The 15298-nt window shown below is 56.0% G+C and overlaps 1 protein-coding gene across 1 annotated transcript; it reads right to left on the bottom strand.

The window, feature by feature from the left end:
- Positions 1-7803: 7803 nt before the first annotated feature.
- Positions 7804-14976, bottom strand: LOC119107472 (uncharacterized). The gene is made up of 5 exons (XM_037230916.1): positions 14847-14976; positions 14287-14444; positions 10508-10670; positions 9652-9816; positions 7804-9383 (listed from the first exon to the last, which is right to left on the bottom strand). The coding sequence occupies exons 1-5, from the start codon at positions 14974-14976 to the stop codon at positions 8167-8169; spliced, it is 1833 nt and encodes a 610-aa protein (XP_037086811.1). The 3' UTR covers positions 7804-8166.
- Positions 14977-15298: the final 322 nt, after the last annotated feature.

Genomic DNA, 15298 nt, shown 5'->3' with positions numbered 1-15298 from the left:
CGATCATTATCTGGTGATGACAGGTCCCGGCAACTGGCGCGGAATGGCTGGATAAATAATCCTAACTAATAGTCGCTACCGCTATATGGAGCATGGGAAAGACACAGCGGTGGCCTCCGTCGGCCAATTACGGTCATTACTGGAAGGAAAATGAACGTGATCTGCGGATGGTGGCCCGTGGTGGATTCACAGCACACAAATTGTTTCGAGTAATTACCAGATGTCTACGTTCGTGCGGGGCACGGCCCGTAACGACATTTTGTGCGGCGAAAAGTGCAACAGCGTCGTGCAATGTGCAATTAATTAGTCTCGGAGCAGCCGATGTGTTGTTACGGGGGGCTGACACATGTCCGGTGCGTTGCCTTGTTTAATTAATTCCAGCAGTGAGACTGCCACCAGGAGAACGGTGAGGCCCCCGAGAGGTGAACGGGCCTTCCATCCGTCTCTACTTTGGAGCGCTGATGCAGGTAGGACGGGGAAATTGCAGTGCCATCGTGCCGCTCAGTTCTCGCTATCGTTTCACATCCATCAATTAAGGCAGCGATCCCAGCGATTTGCATTGGCAGTGATAACAGAGAGTTCTTAAGATATCGTGCCTAATTCGTTTCCAGTCAGCTGGCGGCGTGGAAGCTTTTAAGAGCCAGACGTGGGTGTCATGGGTGGCAATGGAAGGAAATCGCCAACGGGTAGAAAATCGCCATAACGTAACGTCATCAGCCTGCTATAGCCTCTCGGCTAAATGCAGCCATCAACTACTAACGATCGTCGTGTCGTTGAAATGATGTTTGCTATGGTTCGCGGTTAACGACCTCTGTCAAACGAGCCGTATGTATCTCGGCCGTATATAAGCAGTGTCAACAAAAGTAACCCGAACATGATGGCTTTTTAATGGGCAGTCAATCCCTAACACGTCTCTGATATCCAGAGCATGTCCCCTTCCTCTGAGCACGTTTCCGATTCTTAGAGCCACGCATCTCTTTATTCTGAGCAGGTCTACCGCTCTCCTGTTCCTGCAGCACGCGTCCCCTGCCCGGGGGGGGGGGGGGGGTCGCTGGGGCCCTGAAGCTCTCCGTCCCGCGCCGGCCATCCGGTGTTCGCAGCACATCTCGCCTCCGGCCGGCCGGCCTCCGGAACTGGCGCCGTCTGGTGCGGTAGCACGATTGACCCCGCGGCGGTCGCGGCGCACCGCGCCACATGACGCCCCGGCGCGGCGCAATGGTGCCACTGGGCCCGGCCGTTACATTGCATTAGTGGGCCAGCTGATGCGTGAAAGATGCGGCGCGCGCGCGTGAGGCGCCACAGGCGGCGATTACCAGCGGAATCGGCGCCGCCGCCGGGGTACGCCGGTGGCACTACCTGGGGTTGTCAACCCCTCTGCACTGGCCTCCAGCTCTCCACTGGGGCTTCCCCCAAGCGCATCAGTACATCCTACAAACCTTAATAAGCCCAGTAAAGCACCGGGACGTTGTCTGTCCAACAGCGCGGCGGAAGGAGTCCGACCCGGCCCAGTGAGCCCCCGCCGGTTGGGCGCAGCCTGCTCTGCACCAGGCCGACACGTGGGCAGCTTCTACCCACGTCCGGCAGGTAGCACGTCTGCCATCGCTCGTGGCCCCCGCCGGCTCGGCGCAGCCTGCTCTGCACCAGGCCGACACGTGGGCAGCTTCTGCCCACGTCCGGCAGGTAGCACGTCTGCCGCCGCTCTTGGCGCCCACCGGCTGGGTGGCGCCGACCTCGTCTGGTCTGTCAGGTGAAGCGGCGTCCGCCCAGGGCCGACCATACCGCGCACGCACGTCCGGGCATTGTCTGCGGGGTGGTCTATGCCTGGTTCCGCGCTGAGGTCGACGGAATGGGCAGGGGGAGGGGCTCAGGGGACTGGGCGGTCGCATTGAATTGTTGCTGACAAGCCTGCGGGTGCCGCCATGCTGAACACCTGGCTCTTGTTACATCACCAAGCTACCATGGAAACAAAATCACACTTAAGATCGCTACTAAACTCCCAAAATACCCGTTTTGGCAATAATGAAATACATACGATATCCGATCAAACTTCATCAGGCATAAGGGTCATTATGCCTTTTACACGTACTTGAGTGTTCTCGAAGACTCGACCATTATCCTGAAATCCGATCAGGGTGCTTTTGCGGGTGATGCGTCGAATTGATCTACCGAGGTTTCTGTTGAGGCGTCATTGGCGGATGGTGAGGCGAGCAGCCATTTAGGATCAGATTGCCCCAGATGGGTACCCGATGGGGTGAGATTGCCCGAAGTGACATCCTTCCCGGATGTGTATCCTCCAATAGGGTGAGATTGCCCGAAGTGGCGCCCCGTGAACGGCCATGCTCGCAGGACATATGACAATGGGTAAAAATTACGGGTAATGGGCCACTGGCCATCGCAGGGAAGACTATAAATGCCGATCATCCCAGTCTCTCATGATCACTCCTACCGTATGGTAAACAGAATACAAATGGACAAATGTTCCCCTTGCATATTGACCTTACCTTAAAGCACAAACCAGCTAATTCTATACTTCCGTTAGTTGCAATACTCTGGAGTTTCCCAGCCGTTGGCCAGACCAGAGCCGCTATCAGCTGAAGGGGTAGCGACACAGCTTTCTTACGCGTCCGTGGCAACCCGGCGCTGTGGCCCGCGGCCTTCCCCGACCTGGCCGGGCGCCGGTGGGCGCGGCTGGCCGGCGACGCGGTTAGTTGGCGGAGCGGCCGCAGCGCGGCGCTGCCGGCGTCGTTCCGCCGCCTCCGGCTCACGCGCCCGGACGGCCTACTAGACCGGCTGGCGGGCGGCCAGCATCGGAGGCGACGAGGGCCGCCGCCGCCGCCGCCGCCGCCGCCGCCATGCCGCCATGACACAGCAGCGCGCCGTCTGCGCCCAAGGGCCGTTGCCTCGGGGGCGACTGTAGCCAGGCCGGGGACGAGCGGCGGCGAGCCGTGGCGCGCGACGGAGGCTTGGGGGGCTGAGGGACGGTCAGGGGTTCCAAGGAGGTGCGACGTGAAGGGCACGGAGAATTGGGTTCGCCGGAGGGCTGCGAACAGGTTTTCCGACGGCTTGCGAGAGGTCAGCGACCGAAGGCAAGGTGGGCCGCCACGTCGTGGTCATACCTCGGGCGAGTGATCCACCTCGTTTGACACAACGATGAGCGCAGAGCTTCCGGCGACAGATGACAATATTCTGAGGATAACTGCCAGATCCTTTGATTCACGCGTCTTACCAGTGCGACGATGACGTAAAACATGCGTGGAAATCCCAGAAATGGAAAACATTGGGCGTTTTTAGACCACTTGGAAAATTTCGGACATAGTTGTTCCAGTTTAGCACGATGGTGTGTAATGACTGTCTTGCATCAAAATGGCTCTGTCCCGACAACATGCGATCGGAAAAGCCATCCGCTAAAGACTTGCAATAGCCATATCCCCGATCGTGTGTTGTTACAACGAACTACATCGCCTAGAGCCAAAGGACATTTGCACACGACTCATCACCGCACCTCCCGAAGGCGACACAATTTTGTCACCTTTCCAGGATCGCGGCTCTTAGATCCCGTTGCTCGCCCTCGCACGGCAGCCCGGCGCGCCTGCTCGCCGCTGCCGGCGGCGCCTCGGCGCGGGTGGTCGGCGCCCGCCGGGCCTCTCACCTGGCTGGGATCCACGGGCGGCGCGCCGCTACCGGCGGCGCATCGCGGCCGGCGGCGATCACCGGCGCGGTCACACACGTCGCCGTCGGCGTTCGACGCCGCGGCGGGCCCACACTGGCGAGCCCGGGGCGCCGCCGCCGCCGCCGCGCCGCCGTAATGCTGTTGGCAGCCGCCGCCGGCCTATTTCGGGCGCGCCCGACGGCCGAATTATGCGTCAATTACTTCAATACGGGCGCCGCCGAGGGTGCGCGCACAGGGCGCCACCGGGGGTGGTCGGTTCCCATCCTCGAGCTTGGTGGAGCTGACGGGCGGGGCTCGGGTCAGATCCGGTCACGGCCAGGCCCATGACTGACCGCCGGCACGGGCCTACGGCGAGGTCCGGCGATCGCGGGCGACAAGAGCGAGGAACCACGGAGCGGAGCTAGCTCTGTTGGAGACTTGCCGCTGCAGGTGTCAAGTAGTATGCCGAACACTTCTGTGTGTCTTGAATCACGTTCTTCCGTGCCCGTCTCACATGTCGGTATAGTCAGGATCCACATAATGGATGTTGCCGATATAGAATATTGTCATGGTTTAGATGGGTGCTTTTGAACGTAAGATGATGAGTACCGGCGAACTTCTCGGAACGAGGAAGCGCATATTCTGTCCGAACACGGAGTCGGCCGGCTTCCCCAGATGTTACAATCAGACACCTGGAAACTGTGACGTCACGAGCCACGGTATCCCGCAAGAATAACGTCTCTAGCCACGGCATCCCGCAGGAGGAAGTTGTCAATCTATTCAGCATTCAGGAGTGCAAGGTCACGACTCCCAGTAAATAGCCCGATGCTATTATTGAGAGTGAGCGATGAGATCGGTTCGCGGCGAGCCTATTGAAAACACAATCGACCCGACTCACATTACAACGAACTGACCAGCAAGCGGACCAACCATTCATCGAGACGGGTTCGGATGGGCTATCGTACACCACACAACCAACACGGTAATCGTCCATCGATCCAGGCGATAAAACGGCAGTGTCAGCCATCGACCACTCTTCGCTGTTCAGAGCCCGCCGCGGAACATAATGCAGAATGCATGTCACCGCGGAAGTCAGTCGCCCAAAAGTTATCAGCGCCGAGATCGCGCCGGAGCCGGCAACATTCAATATTGCACGGCGCTGCTCGGTGTGTCCGCTTCAGGACATCAAAGATGGATGGCCATTTTCTGCCCCACTCATCCTCTCCCGGCGAATGGCCCGGCGACCGCGCCGCGGGGCTTAACTGCGCTGAATGTGTCGACGAGGCTGGAAGGCGGCTTGCATATGAGCTGCGCGATTCAGATATGCCGAAGCTGATCGGGTTTCAAGAGATTGCGCTTGTCAAAGATGCGTTTTGATTTTTTGTTAGCACGAACAAAATTTCGGATGCTATCTACGAGCTTTTTAATCATAGAATATAAAACAACAATATTTTCGGTGACAACACTTCGATAGGTCCAATCCTTTCACTTCCTGGACTCGCGCGACTGTTCAGATCATTATATAATGGACTGAACCCAATATTCACAGCCAGAAGCAAGGACACGGGAACAGAATGGAGTGGGGGCTGGAGCAGTGGAGGCAGTTCGCACCTCCCCCAACTTGAAAGCTGGTTGGGCCTCCCCTCCCCCCCCCCCGAATTGGAGGGCCCGTGGAGGGTTATTCGGGCATGTTAGGGACCAGTTCTGAACTGTAGGATGATTATGTAAGCCTGGCAAAGTCTATTCTGATCTGTCAAAGGCTCTTTTCTGCCCATTTAGGGCTCATTCTGACCAAAAGGGGGCACTTCTGAGCCTGTGGAGGATGCATTTATTGACTGTAGAGGGCAAATTCTGGCCTGTAGATGCCCATTCTGATTTGTAGACGGCCCATTATTGACGGGGGGGGGGGGGGCGTTCTGACCAGTAGAGGGCCCATTCTGGCCTTTAAAGGGCCTATTCTGGCATGAAGACGGCCCATTATGATCTGAAGACTATCCAGTATAAGCTGTAGAGGGTTTATTATTGAATATAGAGGGCCCATTCTGGCCTTAACACAGCTCCTTCTGACCTGTAGAGAGGCCCATGGAGGCTCGTAGAGGGCTATTATTGAATGTGGTTCCCATCATTCTGACCTGTAGATGGCCCATTATTGCCTGTGGAGGGCCAAATTTGGCCTACAGAGGGCCCACTGTAGTCTGCGGAGGTCCCACTCCGTGCTGCGGAAAAACTATTACGGACGCTGGAGGGTCCATTATTCTGGCATATACAGCTGACGATTCAGGTTTGTAGAGGGCCAATTTTTTAATACGAGTACCCACTATGCCTGAAGAGGAGCCATTATTGGCTGCGGAGAGCCCATTATGACCACTGCAGGGCCCAGTATTGAGTGCAGAGAGCCCATTACGGACTGAAGGTCATTCTGGCCTCTGCATGGCCCATTCCTGCCCGTAGAAGGTCCATTCTGGCCAGTAAACAGCTCATCCTGACACATAAGGAGCTCATTCTGACGTAACGAGAGCCAATTCTGATCCGTATAGGTCCAATTCTGACCTGTTGTACCTAGTGAACCCATTCTAACTCGCAGGGGGCTCAGTATTGACTGTGAAAGGCCTATCTTGTCGTTAAGACGGCCCATTGTGATCCTATGTGACCCATTCTGACCTGTAGAGGGCCCATTATCGACTTAAAAGGCACATTCCGGCTTGTGGGGCTCACTGCCTAATCCTAGCGGCATCTTTTGGCATCTTGAAATTTGCCCCCTCCCAACATGAGCATAGTTCCCACGCCCGTAAAGCCAGAAGGCCAACTGAAAATAGATAAATGCAGTTGTTTAAGACGTGAACTTAACAAGCCATAAAACAGACGGAGCACCATGCAAAAGTCTACAGCACCCAAAGACGGTGGATTTGCTACGCATGGGGTCATTCCGGTCAGGTGCTCAGCTATGTGCGACGAACCAACGACGGTTCCTCTTGTGGGGACGGTACGTCCGCTCCATCTGTCCGTTATGACATCGGAGCAACCTATTAACGTGCTCGTCCTTAGCGGTATCTGCCATACCATATTCAGTCATACATATCCTATATCATGGGCCAGAACTGTAGGTATCGCGTATCACCACCTGCGAGCGCCGGCCTCGGGGAGGCCTACACCTTCAGCAAGATGTGCTGGCGCCGTCGCCTTACCGGCAGCCCGGCAGCGGGCCGCCGGTAAGCGGCGTCTGGAGCGGGCTGTGCTGGCGCCGCTCGACAGCGGGCCGCCGGTAAGCGGCGTCTGGAGCGGGCGGCCGGCCGTCCAGCAGCCGGCGGCCACGGCCCCAGCGTTCGGCCGTCGAGCCGTCGGTAGCGATGACATCAGGCGGCCAGATCGGGGCCGGCTGCCAACACAGACCTCAAACAGCAAACAGCGCAGACGGCCCAGCCGGTCCAGCCCGCCGGCTCGGCCGCGGCGCTCCGCCCGCACGGCGGGCCTCCTCGTCGTGATCGGTCCGCCGGCCCGGCCAGAGGGCCCCGCCGGTGCGCTGGGCCTCCTCGTCGTGGTCGGCTCGCCGGCTCGGCCGCCGGCCCCGCCAGTGCGATGGGTCCTCTTGCCGCAGTCGGCTCGCCGGGCAGGCGGGAAGGCCCGCCAGTGCGATGGGCCCCTTCGCAGCGGTCGGCTCGCGGCTCGAGCAGAGGGTCCCGCCAGTGTGGTGGACCCCCCGCCGCAGTCGACTCAGCAGCCGCAGCGCGACAGACGCCGGTGTCTGATGACTGACAACTCCTGGTGTTGTTGCTGCAATTGGTACTTGAGAGACATTGGAAGCTGAAGGTAAGCACTCACATAAACCTGAACATATTTGGATCGGAGTTATATGAAGCCACAAATGAAGGCACATGCTTACACAAATGGGGACGCACCTCGGTGTAGCGTGCATTTGATACACTACACCCATTGATCAGCATATCACGCGTGCCTCTGGGTATGTTCCACAAGCATCCGAGCTGCCTGGCCCCGCTGAAGGCTGCGGATCAGTTTGTGATGGCCTAGTACCACATACTGCTTGGTGATAAAGAAGCCCTTTTTATAACGAAGGGTGAATATCTTGGCTGATATATCAGGATTTGATAGCATTGTTTTATTCTTAACCTCCCGTGCATGCATGCATTATTTGTACCCATAGCTTCCCTCCGCCGACAACAAAGTATAAAGCTTGCCAACTGCACGGTTCAACCACCTTGTCACAGCAAACAGTGCTAAAAACACAACACCATGAAACAAACATGCACGAAATGATCTTTGCAGGCTAGTCTTAAGTCACACCGAGATACAGTGAACAAGCACCTAATGAGCGCAGCAGATTGCCCAAGTTCACGCTGAGCACACTGTAAAGCACAGGAACGCAGCCTCCAAACACTAATAGGTCTGCGTGGTCAGCGGCAATTTACTGACCTCAGCCAACAGTACATGAATATAAAACCCGATTTTTCCAGATCGCGTCGCGGTATCCAGCTGCTGGTTCGCCCGTGGTGGTGGCACGTTCAGTGGCTGAACTCGGAGTGGTAGGCGGTGCAGATGGCGCGCAGGCCGCAGGCGGCGGCGCCCAGCTGGCGCAGCGCCGTCCGGTACTGCTGCACCATCAGCCCGTACAGCGCCGGGTTGGCCACTACGCTCAGGTTGCAGAAGCAGAGCGCGAGCAGCTGCAGCTCCGCCAGCGGGCTGGCCCAGCGCTGGAAGTCACACGTCAGCAACGCCTCCGACACCACCGCGCCAACCACCAGCGGCAGCCAGAACAGCAGGAACACCACGATGATGAGCACCGCGCGCGCCGCCATCTTGCCCTCCATCTTCTTCCTGCCGCGCAAGCGTGCCTTGCTATTCATGACGCAGACGGCGCCGACCAGCCGGTGCTGTCGCGTGGAACGCGCCAGCGACACATTGCCGTCGATGTCAACAGCCGGAACGGGGGCGACGGAATCGTCGACAGATGTCAGCTCGAGCAGCGGAGGTCGCCGACAGGAGCGGCGCAGGTGCGACGAGACGCGGCGCACAGGTGCGGCCTGACCCACCGAGTCCTCGGCCTCGGCCGCCTCGCCATCCGAGTCGTCGATCAGCGGGATGCCGTCGAAACTGAGCGGTCTGCCGCCAGGGGCGCTGTCAGCGCTTGTATAGGTAGCGCTGTTGCAAGTGACGTTGCTGACTACGGACGAACCGAGCGGCCTGCCGCGGTCGCCACCGCTGGGTTCGTCCACGCCACTGTCTGAGTCTGCTGAGGCCAGCCGTGGCGCTATTAAAGGCGGGGATCCTGTGATGGGCTGCTTCAGCTCGGCATCGGCGGCCTCGCCGAGAACAGAGAGGTCCGGCGACGTCAGCCGGCCGGGCATCGGCGCCTCCGGCTGGTTCAGCGGAGTGCCGGCAGATGGTAGCGTGTGCAGTTCGGACACCACACTGAGTCGAGTCTGGGCGACGCTCTTGCGACGCTGGCGAGATGGGAAAATCTGCAGTCGTTTCAGGGAGAGCCAGCGTGGTCTACTCGCCGGAGTCCGATTGGTTTCCAGTCCGTTGGCGAACAATATCGAGCTGGAGCGCGAGACTGGTGCTGATGACGGGAATAGAAAGCTCAGCCTCCTTCCACCAGCGGTTGATGGCGGCGTAAAAGGCTGCTCCACGGCCTGCTGTGTTCTCTGCGCAAGCGTTTTGTCGTTCATCTTCTTGACGTGCTCCTTGATCTCTAAGTAAATGCGTAGGTAAAACGTGCCTGCAATCGAGATTGTGCATGCATCATGACCAGCATCGAGAGATCGTACCCTGTGGATGCAGAAGTTTAAAGATCAGCTGGTGACATGCTAAATGGCTATCATCCTTCCTAAAGGCTGGATTTATGCGCAGTTGTTATGCTGAACGCACTGAAACCACTCGATAATTTGATCCGATGCCAGCGCAGATCGAAACAGCAAGCCAGTTGGTCCATTTCCACCACATACACCACTATGCAGCGGAGGAAGCTATTAACGGGAGTCACGCACCAATGATCACGATGTTGATGGCGCCGATGGGGAAGTGCAGGAGGCAGAAGGTGTTGGCGAAGTGTGCGCCCAGCTGGCGGCCGGCGCAGAGGGCCGTGACGGCCGTCTCCGGGGAGAGGCGCACGTCCGCCAGCCCGCAGGTCACCGCCGCCGACCAGACCAGGCCTGCGCCAGCGCCGGGCAGGCCACGGCTGGTCAGGTCACATGGAGCCGCCGGGAGACATCAAAACCACGTGTGGGCGGTGCCGGAGTTCGGGCCCGGCTGGCTTCAGGCGTACGGGGCAATAGGCGGGACGCGGCGGTCGCAAGCGGGCAATGGCAGCGATCGGCACACTCTGTATGACCGCACGCAACTGCTCAAGGAACCTCTAACATGATGGTGAGGCGTGGATAGGTGTTATATGGAGTTTATGTAGTCGGGGCCGGGAGCGCGTTCGGTCCGATGGCTCACACGCGGCCCCGACAGTCTGATGGCTCACACGCGGCCCCGACAGTCTGATGGCTCACACGAGGCCCCGACAGTCTGATGGCTCACACGCGGCCCCGACAGTCTGATGGCTCACACGCGGCCCCGACAGTCTGATGGCTCACACGCGGCCCCGACAGTCTGATGGCTCACACGCGGCCCCGACAGTCTGATGGCTCACACGAGGCCCCGATACGATCTGACGGTGTCAAAGGCCCCGGCACGGTCTCACGCATGATAATGAGATGTACAAATAGTCATAAACTGATCCGAAGCAGCCGAACCAGTCCTGAACGATTGCGGTGCAGCTCCGGTCTCGGGACCGCCTACAAGTCTCAGGCATCAGAGACAGAATCCGACCCAGTCTGATCCGAGCGAAGTTCTTCCTACCCAGCTCTATCCTGAGGCGTTGCCCTTGATTATTGGTCGTCTTGAACGGGTAGGCCACACAGTGGAACCTCTCGTAGCTGATGGCAGAGAGCAGTCCCAGCTGACAGGTCACGCCAGCCGTGAAGGTCACTGTCTGAAGGTCACAGACGATCGCTGGTAGCGCCTGCGGGCAGATTGGACCACGCGCTAAACGAAGAACGGAAACTTCGACACGAACGCTTATGTTATTCTGTCGGCGCTAAATAATGTTATGTTAGGTTAATCTGGCATGCCTGTTGGCGCTAATGCAGGATAATGGAAGCTCTCCCAAAGTTTCAATGGATAGGCATGTTTGGTTATTTGTTTCTAGTTAACGCCCATATAGGGCTAATGCTAAATTGTACAGAGGTGCGTGGGATGGGGGAGCGGAGAGGGCTGAGCCCTCGGCTCCTCTAGTTTCAGTTCCCTTGTTATTTTGTTATACGATTGAAGTTAAGGCAACTCGTCTATGGTGCCTACTGACATAAGACAGAAACGTACAATTTCTTTTCAATCGGGTATTTGTGCCCGAGTATATATTTTTGTTGTATTATAGTACTTAAGCATTTTTGCACCTTGTTCTTTCGGATTCGGAAGCCGATGGCAATACCGTTAACTTGTGGCCGACATCCGTTCCCCTTTACTTAACAACTTTAATGAACATATAGCGTATTGTACGTGGTCAAATGAAAACATACTCATTGCGCATGTGTCGCAATTTAACAACTGCCCTCTTGTGAGAGACGGTCGGCCTTTCCTGTCCAGAGCGGCCAAAAGTTATCGAGCCCTCAACACACCATGCATTTTGAAATGCCAACTGGTCGTGAAGGAAGTACCTTTTGGCAGAACCTTATGAGGTAAAAAAGCATAGTGATGATGCGTAGCTGATAATATGTCGCGAGATACAAAAGGAGAGTTGATACGTTGTGTTTGAGCGATATCTACGCGTTTGCCCACTTAACCATGGTAATATAACCATGCACGCCTAGCTTGAGTTTTAGTCGTTCCAACATCTGTGTATTCGGTTTTGAGAGTCGCCCTCCTATGCACATCCCTGTGTTCATTTTGTCCAATAATTAATATCGACATGTCACATAAATGTGCCATTGCATCAAATGGGCGGAGGGTTAAGGCGTGACGACTGCCACCCGTGAGGGCCCTGTGCGGCGCGGGACGAGTGAGGTGAGGGGCCCTGTGCGGCGCGGGCGAGTGAGGTGAGGGGTCCTATATGATGTCGGGTGAGCGGTGTGAGGAGTCCTATATGGCGCGGGGCGAGCGAGGTGAGGGCCCTGTACGACGCGGAACGAACGAGGCGATAGAAGATGTGATATCTATCAAGTTAGTACGTTTGAGTTACCATGTAAATGGTGACACGAGATAATGGAACCAGCGACTTTCAGTAGCCGATACCAATGGGTTTAATCAATGCGTTGCAAAGCCTATCTTTTGCAAACATTTCACGAGCGGAGTTTTACTAAGTATCATTTCCACGGTAGCTCATAAAGCGCATTGCTTGAAACTGACTGACTTTGAGTCTGGTCAGCTCGTTAGCTAGCCTTGGACAGCTGTAGCATTTCGTCTAGACGGAAATGCTGAGTTTGCTTTTTTGCAGTTTTGACATTATTGCCAAAAAGCTTTGTGAAAACGGCCATAATTTGGGTGGATATTGATCACGATAAACAGACCTGTACTGCTTTGTAATTTTAGTTTCACGCCCCGTGCTTTCTACGTTTTGGTCGCAGCATCTCGTACTCCAGGCCGCTTTCCGAATAGGTGCATTGGTCGTTTTCCGGTGGATTACTGGCGCAGCTATGTGCCAGACATTTTGAGATGCGTTTGCAGTTTGCAGTCGTTGGATTGCCTACACCGTACGGTCGGCTTCCAGACTTGTTTTCCGCTGTGGTAGCTGAGACCTATCATCTATCCGTAAAATGTCTTGAAACGAGAGGATCCATGTCCTGCGCACGATAGTACGTGCTTGCCTGCACATATCGATGAACTATTTTGTCCGTTAGTGTGAGTCAGTCTCGCGTCACTGCGACGCAAAACTTCAAAATTTTGACCCGGTTTCGACGCACGTTCTTCGGCTTTTCGCAACCTGAAGATAATAGCTTTACGAAACAGATGCAGTTTCGCAAAACGAGTGCGGGGGGGGGAATAATAGCTTAACCTGTCCCCAAAATGCGGCAAAAAAACGGTTTTCCTCGGATTTGATCCATGTTGTTCTCAAAGTTGGGGCCGGCGTGGTGGGCTGAAGATCCCAAACTGATGAGGATATGACACCCCTACTTTACAATTTTAGTTGAATGGAAGGTTCCCACCTCGAGCATATTGCAATGTTGTAGAAAATCTTTGCTCCTTTTTAGTAACTAGCATGGGAAGCGAAATACTTTAAAATTACGAAGGAACTGATAAAAACTGGCCGGGAATAGTTAAGATCTCAGCGACCAGGGGTGACAGTGATATGAGACTTATACTGACAGTGCAAATAACGGACAATCGTACGGGAAAAGTGTGCGCTGGTGTGGGCTGCTATTATGCGCTATCGTGAGTAGACCATGGACCCTCCAGTTTCGTTCTAAGGTTTGGTGTTAGATTTAACCAAATGAGTATATCACAACGCAAATCCAACCGCAAGATGTATGCGAATGTACTGACTGCAGTTCGCTAACACAGTGAGACCTTTAAGACAGGCCGGGTTCGCTGGCCCGCCGTTAGGCTTGCTGGCGATCGACCGGAATGTCAACAATACCACCTCTTCGAAGCCGATTTAGAATATAACACGTCGTGGTCTAAGCCGAGAGAGACCGTGACATGACAGCTACACAACGGTGCAATCACGATCATTGCGCCCAATACCATCCAAGATATTTGCGTGTTTCGGAATGATGTAGTTACAGTGGCAAGAACTGAGCATATGTTTCAACTAATCGGTTTCATTGATTGACATTGCCAGGTGTGGCAAGAATCACAGCCGGTTTTTCAAGGGCAGACTGTTTGTGAACTTGTACACAGACGCTAAACATCAGCTTATCTCTGCTTACTTACACATGGCAGGATATTCCCATGGATAAATAGATATCATTCGTTTGAGTTTTAAGAGGCCATGGGCTTCATTCGCTATTATTTTGGCATTATCCACACTGTGACAGCAATCACGTTTGCAACCACGTTACTCGTGTCACGCTGCAATGAGCGTCTTTCTAGTATGTTGTGCTACTTGGTACCGAAAATTGCAGGGTGGTGTACCAGTGATTGTAAAGATAGAAGTCCACGAAAAGTACGCTGGCCTGGGCCTGGGCACCACATCCAATCCTGGATAGATGCTGCCTCCAACGGCTAGAGAGCAAGCGTGCTGAGAAGTGCGCATGATATACTAGATATTGTCATTGTCTATACGGAAGGCATGTACGTAGCTGTCAATAATCATTGGAAGTCATATTGGCAATCGCACCGTCCATTGCAGAATGTTGTAAAATATTTACATGTTTCTTCTATGGGGAAATTTTCAACCGGCATTCGCTCGTCAAAATTGAAGCTAGGGCAGGGAAAATTTGAAAGCAAGCCGAAACGCAGCATGACGTGCGCAAATTTGCTACCTGCCGGTTGGCAAGCTCAGCCTGCCTGTCCGGTGAATTGGTGACTACGGTCAGCATGTCAGCCCCACCTGTCCCGCAGAGGTGGCTCCCAGCACGGTTAGTATGCCAGCCCCACATGTTCCGAAGAGGCGGCTACCAGTACGGTCAGCATATCAGCCCCACCTGTCCCGTAGAGGTGACCACCAGTATGGCCAGCAGCAAAGGCACGTTGGTGGCGGCGACACCGACACCAGTCAAGCACAGCTGCAGCACCAGCTGGTTGGTGTTGGTGCGCCGCAGCGGTGGTGTCCTCAGGATAGCAAAGGTCAGCAGAAAGTTGCCTGTGAGAGAAGGAGAGATGCCGCCATGGCCATATCCGCCAACGACGGATGGTCAGTCACGCTGGAGAGGTCATGTTTGCTGCTTTTGCTACGCAGACTGAGCTCACGAGACTGGAGGAAAAACGACAGAGGAGGAGACGGAGTTGGCATGTCTCGATTTACTGCCGTAGCATAAATGACGCATATGCATCATAAAAAATACCAAGCACGGAAGCGAGCAGGAACTACTAAACTCGATTTCTTCCACTGGAAGGAAAGATCAGATGTCACCATAAGCGCGAGGTGCTCGTTCCGCCTCTCCGGTGTCCCACCTCAAGCAAAAGGAGGTCATGCCATGCAAGCAAAAGGAAGCCATGTGTGGCTGCGATGACACACAGGTGTTTTTGAGCGCTCGGTACTCACCGACCAGTCCTCCGGCGCAGCTAGCGCTGGACATCAGAAGACAGAGCAGCGACGCGGCTGCCGACGGCGTCCAGCGGCGCTCCTCGACGAACGAGTACGCCACCGGCAGCGAGGTCGCGTTGCAGTCCATGGCCGCGCTGCGGCCGGCCGGCCGCCGGGCCGGTCGCCCTCTCGTACCTGCCGCGGGTGCTGACGTCCACCTGCGACGCCGGCGGCCGGGGGCACGGTCGGAGCGCCGGGCGAGGGAGCGCTTCCCGGCTGGGGGCGGAGCGGCGCGGGCCGCGGCCAGTGTCGACGCCGCTCGACGTCGGCCGCGCCCGCCGAAGCCGACGATAGCGCGTCGACGGCGGCTATCTTATCGTGTCCAGCTGGCTGTTTGTGGCCGGTGTGGACACGGCGGCCGCCCTATTTGGCGCCAGGTCATTACTGAACGCGTCCGTATCGACTGCAGG

Source organism: Pollicipes pollicipes, unplaced genomic scaffold, assembly GCF_011947565.3.
Source record: "Pollicipes pollicipes isolate AB1234 unplaced genomic scaffold, Ppol_2.1 Scaffold_6686;HRSCAF=7923_pilon_pilon_pilon, whole genome shotgun sequence".
Taxonomy (NCBI): Eukaryota; Metazoa; Arthropoda; class Thecostraca; order Pollicipedomorpha; family Pollicipedidae; genus Pollicipes; species Pollicipes pollicipes.
This window is presented reverse-complemented; position numbering and strand designations above follow the sequence as displayed.

Coding starts and splice junctions, on each gene's coding strand:
- LOC119107472 (XM_037230916.1), bottom strand. CDS start 14,976: ATGGACTGCAACGCGACCTCGCTGCCGGTGGCGTACTCGTTCGTCGAG. Junction 9,817..10,507: donor ACGCCTCAGGATAGAGCTGG/GTAGGAAGAACT, acceptor GCGCTGGCGCAG/GCCTGGTCTGGTCGGCGGCG. Junction 9,384..9,651: donor CATCAACATCGTGATCATTG/GTGCGTGACTCC, acceptor TCTCGATTGCAG/GCACGTTTTACCTACGCATT.